The 27,531-nt window shown below is 54.0% G+C and overlaps 1 protein-coding gene across 5 annotated transcripts in view; it reads right to left on the bottom strand.

The window, feature by feature from the left end:
* Positions 1–27,531, bottom strand: part of LOC133351378 (CUGBP Elav-like family member 1) — a 259,928-nt gene that overhangs the window by 46,520 nt on the left and 185,877 nt on the right. For 4 of the 5 annotated variants that reach the window (XM_061566525.1, XM_061566527.1, XM_061566528.1 and 1 more), the window contains exons 3-4: positions 26,671–26,812; positions 10,185–10,396 (exon numbers count right to left, since the gene is read on the bottom strand). In XM_061566525.1, coding sequence (XP_061422509.1) covers positions 10,185–10,396; positions 26,671–26,741 — 283 coding nt within the window. In that variant the 5' untranslated portion in view covers positions 26,742–26,812. The remainder of the gene's footprint in view (positions 1–10,184; positions 10,397–26,670; positions 26,813–27,531) is intronic. The other variant, XM_061566526.1, reaches the window with a different exon arrangement.

The following is a 27,531-nucleotide window of genomic DNA, read 5'->3' as shown; positions in this document are numbered from 1 at the left end:
GGGATTTTTTTTCCTGAACATTTCTAAAAAAAGACAACATGAAAAATATTTATATCTGGGAATATCAGTGACGCTAGAAATGGTACTGGCTAGGAGACCAGTGTCCCAATAATGATGATAATTTTGCCAATGCAGCTGCCGCTACAACTATCACCGCCAAGACGTTCCTGAAGGCCCGTTCACAGCACCTCATCCACCGGTGGAAATTCGTCATTCTAATGGCAGGGGACAGGTCTATCCAGAGGACACATGCTAGTTAACTCTCTCACATAGTGTAATCCATTTTATCGAACCCGCAGAGAAAATTTGTTTAGTCAATCCCGCAAACCGGATTTAAACTGTAAATTATTACAAACTATATATTTTTTTTATTTTATCAGGTAAAGCCTCGTTGTCAGAAGCAACCTGGCCACAAATAATAGCTCAGTGAAGTGGCTTATCACGTGAACATTTATAGCAGCCAAATACTCTGAACGGATGTTTCTGTGTGGAGGGAAAACACAGAGAAGCCGGAGAAAAAAATCCACGCGACGACGGGGAGACACGCAAACTCCTAATATACTGTCGTCAGGGTCGGGATCGAACCCACACCCTCCTGTATACCAGGCGATGGAGTTAACACATCGCCACCGCGGACTTGAACTCCGCGGACCTTCCCGATGGCGAGGCGCTCGCTGAGCCACTTGACCTGGGTGTTCAGCGAACAACAAAAAAATCCCACACGGTCCGTTCTGGTGCCCTCTCTTGTGCGAGGCCCACCCTGCATTCCCGCTCCTACCCCCCCCTCCCCATTGCTAAACGACAATCAAAATAATAAGACGACGAAACTTTAGTGTTTTATAGATGTATTTGTACGTACAAATATCACTGGCGGTGGTGATGGCGGCGGCGGCGGCGATGGCGAATGCTGCTGGTCGGATTAGCGGCTCGCTCGCTCGCTCGCCTCGTCTCGCTGTGTCAAGAGCGCTTTGAGCAGCCCTGACATTTACCTTGTGCGATCTCACGGGAGGAATCGCCTGCTACTCGGTAGCGCCTCGCCGGTAATGAGTTTACCAGCTCTCTATTCTTCCCCAGCGCGGATGTCTTATGCGATTTACCAATTAAATAAAACATAACGGGCGAATTGGGAGTGGGTTTTTTTTCTTCGTTTAAAAATATAAAAATAAAAACCGCGTGGATGTCCATTAATGGGACGCGGTGGCGGCGCGGATTGAACACGTGGTGCACACGGGGGGGGGGGGGTGGGGGGCTCCTTCATGGTGGTGAGTAAATGTTTATTGTTGTTGTTTGTGGTGTGCATGCTCAGTGTCAAGCAACAATCAAGCGGCGCTATCAGACGGCGGCTGCTCGCGTTGCTGCACGCCTTGTGCCAGCAGCGGTGTGTGGATGGCTTAGGCACTGGCACAGGGAATGAGATGCCCCCCCTCTGCCCCCCCCCCCCCCACTGGCCCCCCCGGTCCCCCCGTCCACTAACACCCCCCCCCCCCCCAACGCTTCGTAGCCCTGCGCCCCGGGCCGGGACCCTCCGACCTTTGACCCCCGGTGCTGTTACACCGCCGGCACTCTCGCTAGCTACGGCGCTGTGTTTGCACAGCACAGCAGTGCGAGTGTGCGACCTTGAGGTGCACGTAGCCTGGCACAAGCGCCATGGTGACGTCGCCGCCACTTAGTGGCGAATGGCGGTTGTTGTTGTGTTTATAGGTCGGCACAGAGAGCGGTGGCGCGACGGTTAGCTGCGCTGTGCTGCAAACCCGTCGACCAGAGTTCTATTCCCGCTCACGGTCAACGCTAGCGACGATTATCTGAACCGGTCCTGGGCCTCCTCTAGATCGACACAGCCTTAAACGAGTACCTGGTGTTGATGTCTAAATATCAGCACCGGGGAGACAAAGGCGTTCGGGCGTGCCGGTCCTTTACAGGTGCTCGCCGTATCCAGCACTTCACCCATCAGTCTGTTAAGGCTATACGGCGGGGAGGGCACCTTTGTCTTTGTCATGCGAGTGGTGTCGCTGCGTGTGCATACAGCACGCGACATTATTGTAGCCCGAACGCCGCGGTGCGCAATTCCCTTCCCATCTCAGCCGCTTTGTCCACAACCGCCACAAATATCCCACGGCGCATTTCGGCATTCACGTTGCGAAATGACGATGTCGGTGATGATGTTGTTGTTGTTGTTGGTGTAAAAATCGGGCGAGCGCAATTTCCACCGTAATTCATCTCGTTCCTTGCCACGCGCCCAACGTCAAAAAAAAATCGACGACGCACAGCGGGAAGCTCACTGACCCGCACCACCACTGCAATCCACTCCCATCGTTCACAATGTTTTCTTAAGTGCCCCTTTCGCTTCAAATGAAACAGGCACGAACACAAATAAGCTAGGCCTGCGTGTGAACCCCCGGGCTCTGGCTATTCATGCCTGTTCATTATGATTTTTTTTTTAATCATAGTACACCTCGATTTGCGTCGGGGATGCGTTCTTGAAAGGTGCGACGGCGACGACGAATATCGAAACGACGTTAATCAGAGCGACCGACAGTGGTAGGTGGTGGTGGTGGTGGTGGAGGTGGTGGTGGAGGTGGTGGTGGTGGTGGAGGTGGTGGTGGTGGAGGTGGTGGTGGTGGAGGTGGTGGTGGTAGTGGCGGAGGTGGTGGTGGTGGAGGTGGTGGTGGAGGTGGTGGTGGAGGTGGTGGAGGTGGTGGTGGAGGTGGTGGTGGTGGAGGTGGAGGTGGTGGTGGTGGAGGTGGTGGTGATGGTGGAAGTGGTGGTGGTGGTGGTGGTGGAGGTGGTGGTGGAGATGGTGGTGGTGGTGGAGGGCTGAGAGGCGACGGATAATGAGAAGGGAGCGAGCGATGCGGCCAGCGACTTGAGTTGTGGGCTTGAGGCGACGCAAACCGGGTGGCGGTTTCCATCACGTGACGACGTATTTGCGAAACGACGTCAAAGCGAGCGACGCAATTCGGTATATTATTGTAATAATAAAAATGTTGGTTTAACACGCAGGCTTTCGCGACCAATATTATGCATAATACAGTATCATCCAACATCATCCGACACAGCCAATTAGTATTACCTGGCAAACCTTACTAATTGGCTGTGGTGGGTAGTGGCGGGTATCACGACACATTTATATTTATGCGATCTAACCCATAAAACCTGCTTTATGTATAATCATATTTAGTTTAGCTGGCCTGCTCGCTCGGCGGTAGAGCAAGCGGCTCACGATTGGAGAGTCGCGAATTCACAGCCCGGTACGGGGGTTGACTCAGCCCGTTATTCCTCTGGGTTCAATAAAATGAGTACCACTTTGTGTTTACATCATCATCATCATCACGGGCCATGGGCAAATGGCCTGTAGTAGGTGTCCACTGCACATTTCGTCATTGGTTTCAACTTTCCTCTCCCTTGTGCCAATACCGTCAAGTCGTGGCCACATTTTTCTGACACCAATCTCTTGTGTTGTCGTCGGCCAGCCATTCTCGGTTAGGTATCTCTCTCGCTCTCTCTCCGGTTCCTTACATTTTTCCGAAAAAATAACCACGTTTCATTTTCCTGTTGTTGTCCATCTTTCTACATGTGTGTCCAAAACCGTGCCAGTGTCCTTCTCATCACTGCCTGCATCATCATCATCATCATCGGGGCGTCTCCTTCTGTGTGCAACCTGTTTCCTATTCTTAGGTGTTTTCGGTAAAGTCACGTAGGTAAAACATCAAAATTAATAAAAATAATAAAATAAAATAAAGATCACGACGTTTCGGAGGCAACAAAAGTCTCCGTCATCAGGTGTGATGGAGACTTGTGTTGCCTCCGAAACGTCGTGATCTTTATTTTATTTTATTATTTTTATTAATTTTGATGTTTTACCTACGTGACTTTACCGAAAACACCTAAGAATATGATTCCTTGCAGTCACGAAAGCTTCAAGTCTAGAACCTGTTTCCTGCTTCTACTTTGGGCACTCGTTGGGTCCAGCTGAGATGGAGTATCCCTCCTGTGGCAGGACGTGTCGTCAAAACGTTGCGATATGTCACATCGGGACGTTCCCCGCGGTGCAACTGGAATTCTAAGACGGCATAAACCCCGACCACCGTGCACATCGCTAATGTCAACCCTCGCACTGTCTGCGTCGCAAAACGAAAGTCGTCGGTCAATGAGCTCTCAGCCTAGTAAGTGAAGGGGGCCAATTGCGGGAGATAATAACACTCAAGGAGCTCTTACGTGGAAAAATAAAGGACAAATGATAAGGGGTTAATTGCTACCAATGTGCCTCCACGTAGTTAAATTACTTAAATGACAGGAGAGAAAATAGGTCTCTCAACGTGCGTGTAAAGTACGTATTTTTCTTCACGAAATATAATCAATTTTAATGGGCTCTTCAATTGCTTAAATAAAGGATGTCGATGTTAGCTGATAATTAATCTCAATGTGCGTTCACATGCTTGAATAAAGAACATGCATCATGCGCGGTGAGGATTCTGAATACGGGGTTTAATCTACTAAGTAAACAACCCTCGATCCAAAAAAAAGAGATGATCAGATTTCAATCCATCCAGGCCACATGACCATAGTATGATCTCGAAAGCTAAGCAGTACAGAGCCTGTTAAGATTGTTGCTAAGATACTGGCAATACCACATATTTCACTCTTGGGTTGCAAGGTGGGGGGGGGGGGCATCTTGCAGGCGAAAAATAGAATATTGAATCCATCTGTGCACAGCTCTGTGCGTTATCCCTTTGTGCGCGTGCATGGGGCTTCCCCGGGTACAGGACTTTACTTTCCTCCCGCACGAAGCCAAATAAAACTGGGACCAAAACATACACCAAAGCAGCAGGACCCTCCCGTAAAGGAGTCTTAAGGCTGGGTGAGTCGTTACGGACAAAGGGCGTTGTCGTTGTTATTACGACCGGATATTGGTCGAAAAATTGCTTCATTGCTCATCGGATTAATCCAGTCCAGTAGCGTAACGAGCGTGGGGGGCAGGGGGCGCTTGCCCCTAATTCCCCTCTCGTGGCCAAAACTACGAGATGGGACCCCCTTGACAACCACCACGAGATTTGTTTTCTAAAGCGTAACAAAAACTAAAACGAATTTATATTTGTTTTGATGAAAATGCTTTCAATTACGTAGCACGCTTTACTTTAACTTCATTGAAGCTCTCACGCTTAGCGGCCCGGCGAGACGAATTCAATATTGGGGCATCAACTGACCAATTGGCGCACCCCCTGAGGGGCCGTCCATAAATGACGTCACGCACCTAGGGGGGGGGGGTCAAACATTTGTGACGATGTGTGACGAGGGAGGGGGCTGTTTGAGAAATGTGACATCACATCAAAATGCGTAACTTTAAATAAATATAGACAACACGTTCTACTTAATTAAATTTACTTTAAAAAAAAATTCTCCGACAACGTCAGAGTGCAGCGCCATATTAAATACGCACTACAATGACAATAGTTTAAAGCGATTTGAAGCATGTTTTATTTGGGGGGGGGAGCTTTGTGACGTCATATTTGAGGGGGAATCTGACTTTTTGTCACGCCGTGTGACGAGGGAGGGGGGGGTCAAAAATCGTCCAAAATCGCGTGACGTCATTTATGGACGGCCCCTGAGCTGACAATGTCGTTAGCACGCCACTGCTCCAGTCGAAATAAAGATTCTGATTGCGATGATCACCGTGCACAGTAAAACGAGCAAACTGGAACTCACCCCATCGTGCCCGGCACCGCCATTGGGTGTCACGTGAGGGGTGACCCCGTTCGGGCTGCTGCTGAGCCCTCATGGAACAGATCAATCAGAGACGCGAGAAAGGTCCGGGAATGCGAGACGGAGATAGTTTCGAGCACGTGCTGAGAAGAGACGGAGAAGATGTCGTGAGAATGGCTGGGTGGAGATGCCACCGGTGCATGACGGATAGAGGTGGAGTGAGCTCGTTAGGGGGGCGGGGGAGAAAACTCTTTGGTTTTTTCGGTAAAGTCACGTAGGTAAAAAATAAAATAAAAATGAATTAAATCCGTCACAGCAAAATACAGTAATTTTGCTGTGACGGTGCCACTTGAAGACGGAAGCTTGTGTTGCCTCCGAAACGTCGTGATTTAATTTATTTTTATTTTATTTTTTTACCGCAAAAACCAAAGAGTATGGACCCTTGCAGTCACGAAAACTTCTAATCTAGAATTAGGGGATGGGAGTGTTTGGTGCGGTGCGACACGAGGACGCTGTTTTAGTTTTTTCTTCCTTCCCCCGCACCTCCGATTAGCACGGTTGGCTATGTACGGTGCGAAAGAAGTTCTACGTATTTTACGCGACGAGAGAAGAGGTACAGCGTAGAAGTTCATGGGGGAAAGGAAATCTGAACAGCTGACCCCTAAGCAATGGTGAGGGACGTCTGTGTTCGAAGACGATGTAACGATATGGGTCTCGATGTAAGTCTACGGACCTCTGTGTAAGGACAGCGGACCCGACTACAGACGAGGTACGGAGCAGAAGCTCACGGTGCAAGAATACCCGAGCAGCCGAGCGCCCCTCGTGACGACGGGGAACCCGTGCTGGGTTCGTTCGTGCCGCGTGTCGTCTCGTGCGGCACCACGATTGTCTCCGTCACGGCTCGACCCCGTGGGAGAAAGAGAGCCGCGTGTCGGTTCCCCCGAAAGAAGCTCTCGCAGCACGCGGAGCAAACAAACATCTCTCATCGCTGCGGACTCGACGCGTCCACGAGCTGAGTGCGCACGCGGGAGCCGTGCAGAGCAACCGCGGCAATGGAACCTCTGGGCGAGGAGGAGGAGGAGAGACGGCTGAAGCCGCCACCACTGCCGCTGCTGCTGCTGCTGCTGGCGGTGATGAATCATGGGACGTGGCAGCAGAGGCATCTCCACGCCAACGCCGAGAGAGAGAGAGAAAGCGACCGCAATTGTAAAGACGGCCCCAGCGCCGCTTGAGCTTCTCTCTCCGAACAAGCAATTACACCCAAGAGAAAATCAGCACTTTGATACAATTCCCTCCCTGCCTCCCTCCCTGCCTCCCGCACCGAGCCGCCTGCCATCCACTCTGCGTTGCACCGCTGCCGCCACTGCCTGTCGAGTTGAGAATGATTCCGATAATTTACGTAGATGAACGCACACGCGCGCGCACACAAAAGACAAAGGCCCCCCCTATAGACTGCACGGGATGTTGGGGGCAATTGCTGTTAGCGAGTTGCACCAATGGTGGTCGACACGCGCGCGAAGAGATGGGTGGCCAGCACCACGCTCGGCCGCCTTTGTCTCGCCAGTGCCGATGTTTACACACCGCACCAGGTACTTATTTGAGGCTGAGTCGACCTAGGGGAGGCCCATGACCGGTTCAAATAATCGTCACCGGTGTATGCCGTGAGCGCGAATCGAACTCGGGTCGTCGGGTTCGTAGCGCAGCTCGCTAACCGATGCGCCACCGCTCTCCGTGCGCACACACACTCATGTCATCTTGCCGGACAGGTCGCATTAGACCCGGCGGAGGGGTGTGGGTGGGGGGGATCCATCAGTTCATTCGCGAGCAGAAAGCCTCGATCCTCGCGCGTCGCTCCAGCCATCGACAAACTCAACCAAGGCGGCGGCGGCGGCGGTGACGCGCAGACCGCCGACAGCGCTGGCCATCGCGACATTTCATCTCGCGATCAATCACCGGCGGGCCATTCATTTCATGGGCCGAGAGGATCACTGTGGCCCCCTCGTGAGATGGCGCCGTGGCAATGCGCTGCTGCTGGTGGTGCTGGTGGTGGTAGTAGTGGTGGTGGTGGTGGCTGCTGTTGGTGGTGGTGGCTGGTGGTGATGGTGGCTATGGGCTGGGCGTCACACGAAAGCGCGCGTGGAAAGAGGCGTGGAGCCCCGTGGAGTTCAAGGTGGGGCGGGCGGGCGGGCGGGGGGATTCCACGGGGAATCCACACGGACACGGAGGCACCGAATGCCAAGCTCGAGTTCAGATTCTTACAAACGATTAAAAGGTCGAGGAAAAATAGCGCTAATGAATCGCTCTCATCTCCGTCTTTGCCTGCATCTCTCTCTTCTATCATCTCATTACATGTCTGTCCTGTAAGTCCAGTATGTATGTTGGACTTCTTTCGCACCGTACGTAGCCAACCGTGCTAATCGGAGGTGCGGGGGAAGGACAACAAACTAAACACAAAAATCAGTTCTAAATAAATGAGTTTTAATTTTAGAGTCGACATACCTCTCATCTCACCACAGACATCTTCTCATCTGCGTCTCTCTTCTACCGCTGCATCTCTGAACAAGCGTGCCTACGACAGTATCTCTTCCGTCATCTCACGGCGAGTGTATACATCGACAGTGGAGGAGGGGCTCAACATCGCATGTCGTGATTCGCCTCCCCATGGGCCCGCGGCAATCACCGCCTATGCAATAAAGGCAGCGGTCGCGACTGCAGCGGGATATCCGCGAAAGCAATTTTAATATTTGGGATTTGCGCCACCACGCAAGGCAAACGCGATGACGAACTCCAGCTGCGTCTTCCCCCGCCCCCCCACTCTCGGATGTTCGGCAGAAGACAAAGGCAGCTGCAGCGGGGATCGAGACGTTCAACTTCACACGGACTGGGCCAAAAAAAGCGCTGAGGACAACGCGGCCACATGGGTCGACCCCGACTCAACTCCACCAGTTGCGCGCGAGGGCCCGACGAGCCAAACGCCGAGGCAGGCCGAGAGGTGGCGGCCAGCAAACCCGCCGTGCACGTGGTCACTGAATGCGCGATTCCCAAATCGTTTACAGCGCTCACGTCTCTGCTGCCCGATGCCCGATGCTGGAGAGATTTGTGACCGTACTTGACCCCCCTCCCTCCCCCTTAAGGTGGTCCAGTGAAGGTTTGGGGAATGGGGCGAGCCCAGGGCCGGGTTGGATGCCGCTCGCCGCCGATGCGAGGCGTCGTTGGTGATGTAACTCGGCCGTGGCCGGTGTTCGGAGTGCAATGCGCTCGCCACGGCGACAGCGCTCCACCTGCCAGCCCCTTTGTCAATCCACTGCCGGATTAAATGCCTCCGCCACACCCTGCCGATCGCGAGAGGCCGTTTGACCGTACTTCATTGCCGGTTGGAAATTAATTTAATTTATTTTCGAATCAATTTGTATTTTACCAGGTAAGGCCCCAACTGAGCCGTCTGGCTTGTTTTTTTCAGAAGCGACGTGGCCACAAATAACGAAGCGGCTTATCGTGTGGCAATTGATAGCAGCCAAATACTATAAACGCATGTTGCTGGATGTGGAGGGAAAATCCGGAGGACCCGGATAAAAATCCACACGACCACGGGGAGAGAGAGACACGCAAACTCCAATTATACATGCGTCCGGGTCTTGATCGAACCGACGACTTCCTGCATACCAGGTGAGGTAGTTAACAGTTCAGAGATCACTCGCCAATGATGTTAGCCGCGCCTAGGAATCGAACTCGTGTCGCCGGTTTCAAAGCGCGGTTGCGCTAACCCACCCGCGCTATCCCCCCCCCCCACGTCCCAGTGTCTTCCGTGTATCCTGTGCGCATTGTCGATGTTGCAACGCAGTCGCCAATCCCACGCGCTCCGCGGCAGATGGACACCCACACAGGCAGGTGTGCCCACAGTAACACACGGGTGTCTGCGCCTCTGGTAATCAGTCAGAGAGACGCTCACTGTTCAACGGGGAGGGGGAGAGGGAAGCAACGTCCCGCGCGTTCACAATTCACGCTTAAATCCGCAGCTCTGAGAATTCTCCCAGACAGCGACATGTTCACACGTCGAATAATCACTCCGCTAACCCTGATTAAATTATAACTGAACCGTGCATTACTTGAGGTTGCTCGCGTTGAGCGATGACTGTGTGAAGCCGTGATGTCGTTACATTTACTCTGCTTATTATTTATGCGGTTTTTTTTAGGTCCATGCTACCGCTTGTTATTGTGAGTATACACCGTCAAAATGCGTACGTCGACCCAACGTCGACCCAACGTTGCCCCAACGTCGGTCCATCGTTGCCCCCAACGTCGGCCCAACGTTGCCACAACGTCGACCCAACGTCGACCCAGCGTTGCCCCCAACGTCGGTCCATCGTTGCCCCCAACGTCGACCCAGCGTTGCCCCAACGTCAGTCCAACGTCGCCCCAACGTCGGCCCAACGTCTGCACGTTCGCCCGATAATTCACCAAATCCCGCCCGCACGACCACTCACCGCGGCTCTGCGGAGGCTTCTGCGTGCGGTCCCGCACGATGTTGATCTCGTAGACGGGGCCGAACTGCTCGAACAAATCCCTGAGCTCCTTCTCGCTCCACGAGCGCGGGATCTGCCCCACGAACATCTTGATGGCGTCCAGGTCGGGCTGCCCCGCCGGACCGCCGTGCTCCAGGGAGCCGTTCATGCTGCCCCCGCCGTCCTGGCCCATGCTGCTCTCGGCAGCGGCGGAGGAGGAGAGAGGAGAGGGCAATGGGAGAGAAGCAGGTGAGTTCAGAAGAGAGGGGTGGCGAGTCAGTGTTTGCACGTCGGTGTGTGTGTAGGGAGTGTAGGGAGCGGTGGCGCGACGGTTAGGGCGCTGCGCTACGAACCCGGCGACCGGAGTTAGATTCCCACTCGCAGCCAACACCGGTGACGATTACCTAACCGGTCCTAGGCTTGTCCAGGTCGACTCGAACTCAAATGAGTACCTGGTGTAGTGTGTATACAACATCAGCTTTGGGAAGGCGAAGATATTGGGGCGTGTCGCTGGCCACCCACCCCCTCGTCAGCCGTGCCGGCCTTCTTGAGTTGCTCGCAAACAGCACTTGCCCCACAAGTCTATTAAAGGCTATACGGGGGATCTTTGTCTGTGTACGTGCGGCAGGGCTGGCGAGGAGGGACACGCGAACAAGCCGAGCGAACAAACGAGAGAGTGAGAGAAGAATAGAGTGCGGAGAGACTGAGAAGGATCACAAAGGGATTGTGAAGAAGACGCACTTAGATTTAGCGAGAGGGACCTGTTGCAATCACAATGCACATTAGATTATTCCACGAGCATTATACAGCCGTTTGTTCAGTTCTCGACGCGACACATCACAGCGGAAGCCGTCCCCCGTTCGAGTTTCAGTTTCATTTATTAGGTATAACCCTTTCATTCAGACGCTGTCTCCCCGACAAACCTGGTCTTCACCTGAGGACGGCTGCTTGCATTGTGGCCGAAACGTCGTGAGAATTATTTTATTATGTTTAATTTGTATTATTTTATTATTTCCCTTCTACGTGACTTTACCGAAAGAACCAAGAAGAGGTATAACTCTGTGAGCCATGCGGCTCCTGACTCGGGTTGCAACCGCAACAAAACAAAAACATGAACAAGAAAACATCTTAAAGTGACTACAGTTAAATGCGCATCTCCCCTCCGCGGTTCCCCTTCGAGCCGAGCCACTAAGACCGCACGCGCGCCACAGCCACTCGGCATTTTAAACGCAACGTAACTGGATTTTCTCTTCCATATCGCCACCCTCCTCTCCTCTATCTCTCTCTCTCGCGCGTGTGCGGGACGTTATCGCAAATTCCTCGTGACAGCCGCCCGCTTGTCGCGGAGGCGGTCCCCGATGCGGAGGCGCCGTTCAAGTGGCCGCCCCAAGTCGCCTCTCAGGGTCCCACTGAGCCGACGACGACGACGACGATGCCGCCTTTCGATTTAAAGCTTTCGTGACTGCAGGGATTCATCTTCTTGGTTCTTTCAGACGCTGTCGCCTCGACAGATCTGGTTTTCACCTGAGGACGGCTACTTGCGTTGTGGCCGAAACGTCGTGAGAATTGTTTTATTATGTTTTATTTTTATTATTTTATTACTTCCCTTCTACGTGACTTTACCAAAAGAACCAAGAAGATGATGCCGCCTTTGTTTGGGGGATATTCCGATCCGGGCCCTGTCGAGCCGGGCCCGTGCGGTATCGGCCGACGTGGCGACGCGATTCCTTTGTGTTTGTATTTATTTGGAAGTTAAAATGTTTTTTTTATTTCAATAAGAGCTCGGTACAGAGCACGAATCGCTACGCAGGGACGGTAGGGTAAGAGAAACTCTGCGGATGTAAGACCCAGAACTCTGTGCTCTTGAGTTGAGAGGAGAGGGGGTTCAGGTGGGGGGGGGGGGAGATTGGGTTCACTGCCCAATTCGAATGTGGATCGCGAGCGGGGATTTTTTTACTTGTCTGTGGGGAAGGCGAAGATGAGGGTGGAAGGACTTAAGTCAGGAAGTAGAGCGAGCGGGCAGAGGAGGGAGGAGATTGCTTAGTCCCGTCCCGTATGAACCCACGGTGGAAAAGTGGCGGTCCCATAAATGTGGCGACTTCACGGGGTCAAACAAATATTCAACTCATCACACCGGTGAATGTGTTGGTGGGGGACGGTGAGCAGCGTTAAAAGTAGCAATGTATTGTTATCAATTCTTGCTCTTGTGAAGGTAAGTTATCTGTGGTTATCAACTCGGGAGTGGAGAAGGCGAATGCGGAGTCCCGGCTGGACCGGACATGGCCCAGGGAAGTCAACATTTGCAGTTTTCGAAACCGTGGCTTATTAATGGAATAAATCGGTGTTCTGACACGCACACAAACCGGGCTATCGCTCTCCCGGCGAGGATGAAAGATGGCAATTTTTGTTGTCGGCATCTTAGGAAAAGCGGCAGCGTTACGCGTCTCAGGGCGCGTCTTCGCACACCCAGCGCCTCGTGCTCGCGAGTCGCGCGTCAAGCAACAGCAAGACGACTTCGTCGACGCAGCCCCGACCCAATAAAGAGACAGAGAGAGCAGCAGCAGCAGCAGCAACAGCAGCAGCAGCAACAGCAGCCTCGAACGCGTCTCAGATGTCGAGTCGTCCCCGCGTCGCCACCTCCGTGAAGAATCAATGTCCACGCGAACCGAATTCGCCGTGACTCGCCCGCACGCTCCTCCACCATTCCGCCTGGACGCGCAGTCCGCAGGCCGCGGACGAGGAGGAGGAGGAGGGGGAATGCCGCGTCACGACACCACAGGGATGAGCGGAGCAGCAACCCCGTGCCCGCCGCCACCCACTCCCGAAACAAAGAAATCGCGCTGATTCTGCGTTGATTCTGTTTGTGATTCTGTGTGATTCGGAGTGATTCTGTGTGTGATTCTGCATGCGATTATGCGTGTGATTCTGCATGCGATTATGCGTGTGATTCTGCGTGCGATTCTGCGTGTGATACTGTGTGATTATGCGTGTGATTCTGCGTGTGATTCTGCGTGTGATTCTGCGTGTGATACTGTGTGTGATTCTGTGTGATTTTGTGTGTGATTCTGTGTGATTCTGTGTGTGATACTGTGTGAGTCTGTGTGATTATGCGTGTGATACTGTGTGATTCTGTGTGATTCTGTGTGTGATTCTGTGTGTGATACTGTGTGATTCTGTGTGATTATGCGTGTGATTCTGTGTGTGATTCTGTGATTCTGCGTGTGATTCTGTGTGCGCGTGCTGTGTGGGCGGTGCAGTGTGCGGAGCGGTGGCGCAGCGGTCAGCGCGTTGTGCTACGAACCCGGCGAACCGAGTTCAATTCGCGTTCGCGGCAATCAACAGCGCGGATTATTACCTGAAACGGTCATGGGCCTCCCCTAGGTCGACTCAGCCTCAGATGAGTATCTGGTCACGATGTGTAAACATCGCCACTAGGGAGACAAAGGCGGCCGGGCGTAGTGCCGGTCACCCACCCTCTCGTGTGCCGTGCCGGCCTTCATAGGTGCTCGCGAACAGAACTTGCCCCAACATTCTTGTGAAGGCTATACGTGTGATGTGTACGTGCGTGTGGATGCCCGTATGTGTGAGCGTGTGTGCTTGTGTGTGCTTGTGTGTGCGTGACCGTGTGCGTGACCGTGTGTGTGCTCGTGTGCGTGAGTGCGTTTCCTTGGGGGTGATGTTTTACCGCAGATTGCAAGAAATTCTCGTAAAATGTCATCAGGCACCAGTGCAATCACGGGACAGATATTACAAACAGCTCGCGCAATTAACCCCGGAGCCTATTCGTCCCTGGGGGCTCGTGGGCTGTTCGGTGAAGTGAGGTTAGGTGGGGTGGGGGAGAAAGCTGCCTTGATCCGGAGACGTGGTGAGATTTTGACTGAGAGAATCCGGCTCTGAGGCTCGCGAAAGAAAGTGAAGTCCAATTATTTTAATTCATCATCGTCATGATCAACATCGCCGCCACGATCATCCCGCGTAAGCCAACTTATTGCCTTGTCGGCAAATTGACCCCGAGGGATGACCTCTCTTCGTGCACCTGGTTCATGCCAATCAATTTCCGGACGAGGGGCCTGCCTACGCTGTGCGGATCGTGGGGGTCATTCAGACTTCATCGCGCCGGTCAGGGCGGTGCGTTGAAGTGGGAAGCGTCGACTGCGGAGCATAGATTTTCAGTCCAACGATGAACTGCCCTTTGCCGTCAAGCCACAGAGCCCCTCAAGGACCCGAGAGCGCCTGTTATGCTGGGTGATCGCTCCCAGCCACGAAAAATCTAGGCTCAAACCCACCTTAACTTCCGATATCTGACGGGACTGGGCGACTTCTGGATTATTTGGACAAAGGCTTGTGCTGTTTATCAGCTGGAAAGAGCAGATGTGTGTTGTCACAGCGAGGGTTTGTAAATAGAGATCAAATTTGAGCGAAATCAAAGAACCAATTTAAACGGAGTGAAAGTTTAGACGGACAGATGTGTGCAGAGTGGCTTACCCAAATGTCTGGACAGCAAAGACTCGTTAAGTAAATTGATGCATCAATTAAATCCATTTCTTTCATCATCATCGTCATCACCACCGCCACCATCATCATCTTCATTATAATTCTTAAGACAAATATTGCCTTGTAGCAAATTGGCCCAGAGAGATCATTTTATTGGTTAAAAAAAAAAGACAGTGATGAGTTGCCGCAGGGAGGGCTCGGGGAAGGAGATCGCGGCAAATCGTTTGAGCGTCCAAAAAGTTTGGACCGATCTCTCTGCATTTGCTCAGTGAAAGCGATATTAGTTATTATTATTATTATAATAATAACCGGTGTGGGATTTGTGAAGTTTGGGGCCCGGTACCGGTTCAGGGCTGCAGCTGGTTCCATTGCCAATGCAGCAGCAGCAGCAGCAGCTTCGCCGATGTATTAATCGACGACGCACTGCTGGGGTCAGCGGGTGGCGTAGTGGATAGCGCAGTGAGCCATCAACACGGTGACCTGGGGCAGCAAGTGGCAGGTCCACACGGAGGGCGACTGAGTAGGAGGGGGGGTGGTGGAGGGGGGTGGAGGCGATTTCCCCGCAGTATCGCCTTCCTCGAGACTTCGAATTTTTTTATTTTATTGATATCTACCAGATAATACATTCAATGATTTAATATCTCTATTGAATGCAGCGCACAAAAAGCTCGCCATTTAGGGACCACCACGAACCTCTCTCGCGGGATTTTTTAAGAAATATAAACCTGGAGACAGCTAACATCAGTGGCGAGTGGTGTCTTTGCCTTTCCTCTTCAACAAGTACTGATCAGTGTGGTGACACGGCGTGGGGAGGCATTCATCCAGCAGTGGATTGACAAAGGGCTGTAATTTTTTTCGTCCCTGTTTTAAAGTCCATATTATTTGTCCTCGTCAAAGGTTATGAGCAGTGGGAGTACACAAGTAAAGTGCAACAGTGGATGCTGCTCCCCACAGCCTATAACACCTGTTACGCTTGATAGCTGAAGCCCGCTTGGCCTCTGTCGAGATCGGGCGCATTCCTGAGGCGATTTGGCGTTGGCTGAGAGGACATCACCAACACCGACAAAGACAAATGAATAACAGCCATTCTTGGCATCGCTTGCTATGAATCACCGAGAGACAGAGAGAGAGAGAGTCATCTAAATGTGTATGGCACGATCTCAACGTCCACGTTGAATCTCTCCAACTTGATAAATTGTTTTCATTAAATTTTTTAGTTTTTACTCTAAACGGCCCTACGCGTCAACAGAACTGCCGATAGCATGGACACCAAATCCGAGAGTCGGAGCAATCCGTCCTTCAGTCCCGTGCGTTTGGTCAGTTCCAAACATGTTAAACATCTATTTTGTGTTTGTTGTTCCACGAAGCGATACAAATCTCGGAGAGGGGAATAAAAGTCCCTCGACCGTAGCTTAGCGGGGAGGGGGCCTGTAAGTCCCTCGCCGCATCATCAACAACGACAACAACAACACACCCCAGAGAGGATGCGGGTGACGAATTGAGAGGCAAAAGGAAACGGCTCTCATACTCTTAGGTTTTTTCGGTAAATTCACGTAGGTAATTAAATAAATATTAAAATAAAAATAATAAAAATAATAGAAGAAATAAAATAATAAATCACGACGTTTCGGAGGCAACACAAGCCTCCATCTTCAGGTCGAACCGTCACAGCACGATTGCTGTATCAAGTAAAGAGGAATCCCAAGAAACCCTGACCTTGTATATATATTTTCCAGTGACGAAAAAAAACCCAAGAGTATGAATCCTTGCAGTCACGAAAGCTTCAAATCTAGAAACGGCTCTCGTTCTTTCCTAAGTTGGCTCGACGAGCCTCAAACCACCGTCGTGCAATGAAATCGTCAGCAGTTTTCCAGCCCTGTGGAGGAGGAAGAGATGGGGGGCGGGGGGAGAGACGTGGGGCGTTTTGTGTGTGTGTGTGTTGTTTCTAAAATTGCTTGGGCTTCGTAAATGAAAGTTGGCCCACCCACCCCACCCATCTGGCTGAGAGAGATGTAGCGGCTCACGGTGGAGGGGAGAGGTCGGTGTGGTGGAGGGGTCGACAAACCGCGCCTCTCATGCCGGCCGGGGGTGGCTCTTCCTGGACGGGCTTCGTGGCGTCATTCACTAAGAACCACGTCTCGGATTCACCACCGAGTGCTTCGCGGCTCTTAGAATATCGAGGTTTTCTTTTCCTTCACCGAATTCGAATTTATTTTCTCTCTCTTCTTGTTGTTGTTGTCGTTGTGTTTGCCGAGCCACCCCCCCCCCCCCCTCTGCTGTGCTGGCGCGTGCGAGGGAGCCGCACTCGCGCGCGTATTCGCTCTTCCCTGCTGCACCTGCAACTGCTGCTGTTGCTGGTTGCTTTTTGTTTGCCGTGGTTTTTTTTGGGGGGGGGGGGGTCGGTAGGAGGGATGGTGGAATTTTGTGTTCGTGTGCAGCAACCGTTGTCTGTGTGTGTATCTTTGTCTATGTGTGTCTCTGTGTGTGTCTGTGTGTGTGTCTCTGTGTGTCTGTGTGTGTCATTGTGTGTCTGTCTATATACTTGTGGGGAGCGGTGGTGCAGTGGTTAGCGCTACGCTGCGCTACGAACCTGGCGACCCGGGTACGATTTCCGCTCACGGCCAACACCAGTGACGATTATCTGAACCAGTCATGGGCCTCCCCCTAGGTCGACTCAGCCTCTGATGACTACCTGCTGTTCGCGAGCACCTATGAAGGCCGGCCACGGCACAGGAGGGGGGGGGGTGGCCCCAGCAGCACGTGCGGCCGCTTTTGTCTCCCCCAGCTTCCACGTTTACGCATCGCACCACGGAACGGCCTTCACCCTACTGCTCCCTCCCTCCCTTCCACAGGCGCGCGCGACGCAGATTTGCGAGCGTGCGCACAACCACGGCCGCTCGGACGAGCGGCTGCATCTTTGGGAAGGGATCCAAGGGAGCGAGCGAGCGAGCACTTTGTTACGAGTCTATCCCCCCCCGCCTCCCCCTCCTTGGCGCGCCGTCAGACTGCCGGCACGCCACGCCGAGCCACGAGTTCCCGTTAACGAGCGCGCTACTACAGCACGCGCGGCGCTATCCACCGCGATCACCCCCCCACCACCCCCCACGGGGAACGTTTGCACCGTGTACCCAATAAATAACAGCGAAGATGCCGACGCGGCGCTGTTTTGCAGAGTGTACCCAAGAGAGGCGTTTGCGGCCACGCCCCGACGCTCGTACGTCACTGAAGGGGGGGGGGGGGCGTCCAAACAGACACGCCCTCGTGCACGTGATCGTGCAGTGGCCGGTTGCATCGAATGCATTTGCCTCCGGCCACATCCAACCCCAATGCTCCCGATGCCGTCGAATCTCTGAATATCGGGAGGGTCAAACCCGCTCAAAGTGCTTTTTGGATGGCCGACGTCCAGGGTTCTGCGGGGTGCTGTAGGCGCGAGGCTTCCCGAGGCGTCCAAGGAGCGTGTTGTCAGCGCTGAGCGTCGCCCCCTCGTGCGCGTGTCGGACGCAATGTGGGACGGTGGCAGACTGCGAGGTTCGCCCATCGCGTCGGCCTGACACGTGCCCTGCCAGTGGTGACCTTGCGACCTCTCTCACGTTTGCACACAAATCGTCGAAGCGACTTCAATTGCACGGATTCACCGATTGTGTGGGTGGTGATCTTTCCCGCTCGCTCTGCTCGTCACAATCTTGAACCCCCCCCCCCCCCCCCGCCTTGCCTTGCCAAGTCTGCCTTGGAGAGGTGCGTTGGGGTTGGTGTGGGGTGATTGCAAGCTGCTGGAAGAGGCTTTACAACCGGGGCTAAGACTCCGCTCGCTCGAGCCACGCGCCCAACGTATGAAACTACGAGCCAACGCAGCTCCGAACAATTCTCAGATTCCACTGCAGCAGCAGCAGGAGCAGCAGCAGCAGGAGCAGTAACAGAAGGAGCAGTAGCAGCAGGAGCAGCAGCAGCAGCAGGAGCAGTAGCAGCAAGAGCAGCAACAGAAGGAGCAGTAGCAGCAGGAGCAGCAACAGAAGGAGCAGTAGCAGCAGGAGCAGCAGCAGCAGGAGCAGCAGCAGCAGGAGCAGCAGCAGCAGGAGCAGCAGCAGCAGGAGCAGGAGGCTCCTCATCGTCCCCGGGGGACAGGGAGAGATGGGGAGCGATGCGGTGATCGGTCGTGGATCATCCGGCAGCACTCATTGCGCGAGCCGCGTGACCGTCGCCAACCCAACCCCCTCACATCGCGTTACACGGCCACCACCACCACCACTTGGCCCTAACAACAACAACATTGAGCTGTAAAAAAAAGATGAAACATCGCGTCGTCCCGTCTCTGATATGTCGGCGAATAAAACGACGAAGGCGTCGTTCTGCGTCCACTCCCACTTACCCCCCCCCCCGCCCCTCCCCACCCCTCCCCACCCCTCCCACTACACCCACGAAGACAAAAGACACAGCCAGAGATGACGCGGCAAGTAGATGACACGGCAAGTAGATGACACGGCAAGGACTCGAGAGCTGCGGGTCGCCACGGTGCACCGAGTTGCGGCCACTGGCTACAGCGACCCGGCCGCCTTGGTCGATTCATGCCGAGTGGACCTACAGGCAGGCCCAACAGAGGTTCGGATACAAATCGCCGAGAATCGAGCCCAGGTTTTGGCAGGATCGTAGTGCAAGTGTGCACATCGGCGATGAAACGCTGCACATGCAACACGAAACAACACCCCAAGAGAGACGTCCACGCAGACCGCACGTGCTGTTACTGAGCGCACATCGAGACTGACGTGTCGCATTCAGGAGGTGATGGTGTAGCTACCACCGTGCCAAGATGCCTATCGTGTGGGGGGTGTCTGTGAGGTTGTACCCGAGCTGATGTCACGCACAAAGACCACGGGTTACCTCATGCAGCCGACGTGGGCTGTTCGGGCAAGTGCTGGTAGCTGCTGATAGCGAGCGCATATTAAGAGCCGATACAGAACTCGCACACACACAAGACAAAGATCCCCCGTATAGCCTTAACAGACTATAGGGGCAAGTGCTGTTAGCGAACACCTATGAAGGCCGGCACGGCACACGAGGAGGTGGGTGGCCAACACCACGCCCGGCCGCATTTGTCTCCCAAGTGGCGATGTTTACACATCGCGCCAGGTACTCATTTGAGGCTGAGCCGACCTAGGGGAGGTCCAGGACAGTTTCAAATAATCGTAACTGATGTTGGCCGTGAGCGGGGTCGCCAGGTTCGTAGCGCAGCGCGCTAACCGCTACACTACCGCTCCCCACACACCATACACACGAAGTTATTGATAGCGTACGCTAAGTTTTTAGTATGGCCGCGGCAGTTTTTGTACGGCAGACGGCGCGTTTCGCTAATTCCTCCACGAAAAATAAAAACATTCCTACGAGCCTGCCCTGGGAATTGAACTGTCAAGTCGGAGCAAGCTGCCTTTGCTGGCGAGGGCCAACTCCCAGGGCACCCACAGCACGCACCACTCGCTCGCCACTCGCTCACAGCCCTCACGAACCCGGGAGCATTTGTGTACCACGACTGCTCCCTCTCAATCAACCGGTCGTCAAGCTGTTCGATAGATTTTAGTGCGTGTGCGATGGTTCTCTTACGGTAAGAGAACATAATTTAATAGACTAAAACATTTAAAAATAACATAGTAGATATAATATGTACAGTATAGTTATAAGGTAGTCATTGCTTTTCTTTAGGCCTTACTTAAAACGGTCAAAGGGGCCTCCAACCAAATTTTGCTTAGGGCCCCCAAAGGTCGCGGGCCGGCTCTGCTCTTACCACATATAGGCAGCATATTGCCCTGATTTCTAGTGGATTTATGAGATTAATTTATTTCGATTTAAAGCTTTCGTGTCTGCAGGGATTCATCTTTTTGGTTCTTTCGGTAAATTCACCTGAAGACGGCTGCTTGCGTTGTGGCCGAAACGTCGTGAGAATTGTATTTTATAACGTTTTATTATTTATTATTTTATTTCCCTTCTACGAGACTTTACCGAAAGAACCAAGAAGATTAATTAATGTATTTATTATAATACGTACTCGTATCATGCCTTGACCCACTCCGGATCAGCCGTGAGGGCTGTTTGACCATACTTCGCCATTCTGTTCGGTGCGGGTCGGTGTCGTGGGGGACCCAGGGCCCGTTCCGATGTCACTGCGACACCGATGTTCGCCGTAAATCAAACTCAAGTCACCGGGTTCACTCATAACGCCGAACCACCCCTCCCTCTTTACGCGTTTGATTAACGCAACATCTAAGCGCCTGACATTCTTACAGAGACTCGCGGTCTCAACAGACTCTCACCAGAAGAATTAAAATATGCCGACGTGTGGCGCAGGAGCTATTGAGTGTGTAGGCGATGCAACTGCACCCGGTAGGGGGTGGGGGTGGGGGGGGGGCACTGGGCTTCACTGAGTACGACTCCGCCAGATTTTAACCGACTCGCCGATTCGGCTCAGCAGCAGTCGCCAGATGCCTTCTGACCTCTACCTCGTGACCTCTCCTTCAAACTTATCTGCAAGGAGCGGCCGACATCGGTTCAGCGTGGTCAGGCGTGGCGAAGACGCCCCACGGTTCACGCACCTACTCCCCCCTCCACCCCCCCTCAGGCATTTCAACCCCCCCCCCCCCCCAGTGCGGGCCCCCCCCCCAACAAAGCCCTCGACTTTCGCGAGACAAATCCTCATTTGTACCGAGCCACGGCATCGAAGGAGGACAACTCCTTGAGAGCCTCGGCAACTGAAACATGAACGAGTTCAAACGACGCCGCCAAATGATTTGTCACGCAGCGACACCACCCCCCACCACCCCCCACTACTCCCCCCCCCACCTCTCGCGTGGCCCCCGGCTAGCGAGGCGACTCTCCGACCAATAGGAGGCGCCCTGCGACCTTGCCCCAGCCGACCAAACTGGCACGCAGCCGAACATCGTCCCCGGAGCGCCAGGCGCGTGGGTTGGGCAGCAGGGCCACGTCCCACGGCACGAGGGGTGCGGGCTCAGCGCTTCCCTGTCGCCCATTGTCGTCCTCTTCCCTCGCCCCTCCACCCCTCCCCGTCCCTCCCCTGTGCCCTTTCGTGAGCCCCCAAGTGATCGTGATGACAATGGTGGTGATGATGATGATGACGATGTAACAACTTTGATCATGTTTATGTTGTTGCTGCCGGCTTCGCGTGTTGGGCCTTTGTGGCCCACGTGCTCAGTCAAACAAAAAAGTTAGAAGGCTGCAAAAAGCACCGCGGTTGTCGCCGTGACAGCGGCGCGATAATTGCTTCTCCAAACACCAACATCTGGCGGCGCGAGTCACTCGACTTCATTACTCCTGCCGCTCTGGTGATTTATCAGTCAGCACCCCCCCCCCCCCACCGCCACCACCGCCACCACCACCAAATCTGCGCAAAGCCCCGCCGCCGTAGCAGGATAATGCCTCGCGTTGTTGAGCCCCCGGGACAACCCGCACCCTCCCCTGGAACGAGGCGATACTTTCGCTCGGTGGCGACTGCTGCACTTTTGGTGGCTCGCGTCGTCGCTGTGTAACGGTGAGACCCTGGGCTGCCCCTCCCCACACACCACCCACCACCTCCTCCATACCACCAGAACTCTCCCGGAACTCTCCCGCAACTCTCTCGACACCGAGAGTCAGGACCACGATCGCCGCGCGTCGTTTTTTTCCGTTGTCTGCCCCCCCCCCTCCTCCTCCTCCACCTGGAACGCCGTCACACCCCCCCCCCCACACATTCCACACTCGCCTTCAAGCGCCTTCTCAAAAGCGACATCTTTTTATTTCACTTTCACTGAGTGGATGTCTGAGCTGGGCCCCTCGACTCAGGGTCCGCTGCCTTCGGGAAAGTGAAAATTGTGCACGTTACAAACTATCATTGTTAGTGTTGTTGTTGTTGTTATAGACGCAGGGAGCAGCAGCAGCAGCCAGGCTCCAGCCACTGCTGGATGAACAAAGGCGGCGGTCACCGCATCATCGTCGCGCGGCGCTTTCAGACGCACTTCTGTGGCCGTCTGGAACGCTCTTCCTTCCGATATCAGGAAGCCACTGGAGCTACGCACTTTTAAATCATCATCATCTAGATTGACAAAATTCATTTCCGTAGAACTGCCTTCCGTGTTTAGTTTGTTGTCCTTCCCCCGCAGCTCCGATTAGCACGGTTGGCTACGTACGATGCGAAGGAAGTTTCAACATACACACACAATGATAACAGTCCACATAGCCGCTACAAAACCCCCCGTGTAGCCTGAGCAGACTGTCGGGGCAAGTGCTGCTAGCGAGTAGCACCCATGGAGGCCGGCACGGCACACGAGCACCACGCCAGGCCGCCTTTGTCTCCCTAGCCGCGATGTTTACACACCGCACCAGGTACTCATTTGAGGCTGAGTCGAACTCGGGTCGCCGGGTATCTTAGCGCAGCGCGCTAACCGCTACACTAGCCGCTACACACACGACTTGATGTAATCGCTCCATCTTATTCCCGGACTATGGCGTGTCCTTCGTGCCCGCTACGTTGATATTTTCAACTATCGGGGTGTCATCGTCCCCCGCAGCGTCGCGTCCTTGAACCCCCGAAGCAACCAGCCACTCGCTTCACCGAACACAACGGGCAACGCGATGGCATCGGCCGGCGTTCTCTTCTCTAAATCCGCGCTCTCCGCCTCGCGACCACAGTGACGCATCCTCCTCTCGAGGTGCACGCGCACTCGGCTGAGATGTTTCACGTCGCTCGACGCGGCTTCAAAGTGGTACGATTTGAGAGATGTCAGCGCTTCCGCACGCGGGCGCAACCTTCTAAAAGGAGATGCGGAAATTACCCGGGGGATGCTTGTGCGTGGTGCGGAGAAAAGGGGGGGGGGGGCAAATGTACGCGCGTGTTTTGTGTATCGTCATGATGATAATGATGATGGCACGGGGATAATTTGCAGCCGTTTGTCAAATTCACTGCTGGATGACGGCCACCCCATGCCGTGTCATTCATTGTGGGTTTGACGGAAATCCCCGCACATGCACGCAGTCACACTCATCACACTCATCACACTCGCACATACAAGACAAAGATCCCCCGTATAGCCTTAACATACTGTTGGGGCAAGTGCTGTTTGCGAGCACCTATGAAGGTTGGTACGGCACACGAGGGAGTGGATGGCCAACACCACGCTCGGCCGCCTTTGTCTCCCTTGTACACATCGCACCAGGTACTAATTTGAGGCTGAGTCGACCTAAGGGAAGCCCAGGACCGGTTCAAATAATCGTTATTGGTGTTGGCCGTGAGCGGGAATCGAACTTGGGCCGCCAGCTTCATAGCGTAGCGCGCTAACTGCTACACTACCGCTCCCCTACACTCGCACGCACAATCACGCCCACACATACATACACACACACATACACACGCACACACACGACCACACATACATACACACACATACACACGCACACACACGACCACACACACTCGCCCACACACACTCGCTCCCACACACAAACTCACGCCCACACTCGCGCACAAAAACCCAAATTATGATCCATGCCGCCTTCCGCCCTCAATGCTACAGCCGCACTAAACTCCAGTAAAGGTTGCGACTGCTCTTTAAATATTACACCTAATTAAAAACCAACAAAACAAGAGGACAAACAAACACCTCGACGCGCCCAACAGAAAGGTGACGTCTTTCCCTTTCCTCCAACCCAATGGGGGTTTACTGCTCCCCTCTCTCTCTTTTGTTGTTGTTGTTGTTCGTAAACAAAAAAGTTTACAACATCTGGCAAGTGCCGCGCTCAAATCCAATACAACGAAGCAGAAGACGAAAAAAACCGCAACCCATGAACCACGCACGTCCCGCTCGTCAGCGCACAGGCGGTGGATGGTGGCGTGTACAGACACACACACAGATACAAAGACAAAGATCCCCCGTATAGCCTTAACATACTGTAGGGGCAAGTGCTGTTAGCGAGCACCTATGAAGGCCGGAACGGTACACGAGGGGGTGGGTGGCCAGCACCACGCCCGGCCGCCTTTGTCTCCCTAGTGGCATGTTTACACACCGCACCAGATACTCATTTGAGGCTGAGTCGACCTAGGGGAGGCCCGGGACCGGTTCAGATAATCGTCACCGGTGTTGGCCGTTTTTAAAAAAAGTTATTTTTTTTATATTACTTATTTATACTCCCAAAGGTGTCCCCAAGAACTTCGGAGCGCGCTTCTTCTAAGGACTCCGAAGGTCACGGGGCTTTGGCCACTGCGCATCTCCCAGGCTGTGGAGCGAGAATTGTTCTGGTAGGAACTTCCTGGATACACCAGCCTACATGGGATTATTGTGTCAGTCCGTCCGTCGTGCAGGGAGGGGCTGGGTGGGGTAGGTGAGGGTGGGGAGGGGCTGGGTGGGGAGGATGGGAGGGGCTGGGTGGAGAGGGAGGGGCTGGGTGGGGAGGGGAGGGGAGGGTGGGGAGGGGCTGGGTGGGGAGGGTTGGGAGGGGCTGGGTGGGGAGAGTGGGGCTGGGTGGGGGGTGGGAGGGGCTGGGGCTGGGTGGGGAGGGGCTGGTCACCCCGTGGTGCCCTTATAAAACTCAACGTTTAACCTACTCATGCCGGCTTGTGCCCGCTCTCACAGTCAGGCATATTTGCGGAATACACCACGCCGCCGTTGACCCTGGCCATTGACCGAGCAACCCAACGTTCCTACCAGCTCCCTCCGCAGGACAATGTGTTTTTGCCTTTGTTCGAAAGACAGAGTTGTTCGAGCTATTCAAGTCCTGCCGTGAATACTCACACATTTAACGTGGCCTTCACTCCCCCGTCTAATTCTGGCCGCATACCTGGAAGGTTGTGTTTATTTCCTGCTTTCCTAACACGGGGCGCATTGGTGGGATCCACGGATAAAACGCGCCTTACAAATGTTAATAATAATGAAGATCATTTTTATTATTGTTCAAGCGAGCGCCATTCACCAGGGCCCGCCTCGCATTAAGGGCATCGCCGCGGCATTCCGTGCCGTCGTATTTCTCATCGCAGTAATAAAGCGCGCGGGTCGCGGCATTGAGAGAAAAACAAAACAAACGCTGGCGAGGTCGCTTCTCACGCAGAAGCCTCGCCGACAGCGAGCCACGGCCTCTCGTTTTTTATAAAGGGCTCAATGAACGAGGATGTGGGTGGGGGTCGGGTCAGGGGAGGTCAAGGGCATGGCAACGTCAAGGGCTGGGGAGGTAGCCCCCGAAACCATTCGCCATCAAATCAAGAGCCAACATTCACCACCCCCCCCCACCCCCTCGACTCTCGTCAAAACGAAATCGGGAGAGGCAAAGGAGCAGCCCTGCAATTGCCTCTTGCGCTTGTCACCTGTGCTGGCGGAAAGGCCTCCACTAGGAGGGGTGGGTGGGGGTGGAGGTTAAGGGGAAACTCTTCGGAGTAATTTGGCCTCGGCTTCCACGCCGGCCAGACGTCTTGGGGGAGCAGGAGGGAGTGCCCACGCTTTACCCCACCGCACGCGGCCTGATCAACTCGCTGCGGTGAATGCCACGGTGTCGAAATGTTAAGTGCCTCACCTGGTGTGCAAGAGGTCGTGGGGTTTCGATCCCGACACTAACGCCGCCCATGTATTTGTCTCTCTGTCTCGGTGGTCGCATAGAATTTTCGCTGGATTCTTCGGGGTGTTTCCTCCACATCTACAATCAGCATCAAGCGTTTAGAGTATGTGGCTGCTGGAAATGTCCACGTGATGACGATAAGCCTTCGACCTCGTTGAGCAATCATTTGTGGCCAGCTGGCTTTTGAAAAAAAAGAGAGCTATATAGCGCAGTGGGCCTCACCTGGTAAAATACAAATAATAGTTTTTTGTTCATTTACAATGCCGGGTGGACAGAGACGGCGGCGGGGGGCACGGGGGGGGGGAAGGGTGGGGCACGGAGGGGGGCACGGGGGGAGGGGTGGTGCACGGGAGGGGGGGCACGGGGGGGCGATGGTGTTGGGGGGGGGGCTACTCACAAGAGGGGCTCAGCCGAGCCGTGGCCGGACATCCCGTCCGACAAGAAGTCCAGCTTGAAGGAGGACGTCATGTCGCTGGCGAGTGATGCTCCCCGAGGTGTCGGTGGACACTCTGAGCTCGCAGCTGCTGCTGCTGCTGCTACTGCACCGTCACACGCCAGACACAACACGGACACAACACGGACACAGATTTCGCTCAGAGACGTTACCGGACTGCTGTGGGCAAATGCGCCGCGCTGACCTTCACGATCGGTGCTCGATAGCAGCGCGTGCAAGAATACAAACGACAAAGGATCAGCCCCTTTCGTCCTCAAAGGCTGTTCGTGTGAGTGATGTTAGCGAGCACCTATGAAGGTCTATATTGTGCACCACGTGGTGGGGTAGGTGGACAGTGCCACGCCCCCGGCCGCCTTTGTCTCCTCGGTGCTGATGTTTTATACGCACACCGCAGCAGGTACTCATTTAAGGCTGAGTTGACCCAGGGGAGGTCACCTAAGACCGGTTTAGATACTCGTTACCGATGCGGGCCATGAGCGGGAATCGAACTCGGGTCGCCGGGTTCGTAGCGCAGCCACAGACATGAACACAATCACACGAAGACATTCCCAAGATCGCCCTCGCTCTATCGCTCTCCCAGTAACTACAAGGCGCTGGCTCTGTGTAGTGGATATAAGACACGGGACAGGAACATTGTTCTCAAGGAGGTCAGAGGAGACATTGCCTGGGCTGCATGAAGCCCTGTGTACGTGCCTTTAACACAGCTTCAAACTCTTGCCGATCAGCCCAGAACACACGAAGCCAACGTGTGGATCGAGACGATAGGAGCCGTTTGTTGATTTGTTTTGGGGGGCTTCTGCATCT

The sequence above is a fragment of the Lethenteron reissneri genome, chromosome 37, assembly GCF_015708825.2.
Source record: "Lethenteron reissneri isolate LAM-NWPU_2019-01 chromosome 37, ASM1570882v1, whole genome shotgun sequence".
Lineage (NCBI taxonomy): Eukaryota > Metazoa > Chordata > Hyperoartia > Petromyzontiformes > Petromyzontidae > Lethenteron > Lethenteron reissneri.
The sequence above is the reverse complement of the archived record's forward strand: the minus strand, read 5'-3'. Positions and strand labels throughout refer to the sequence as shown.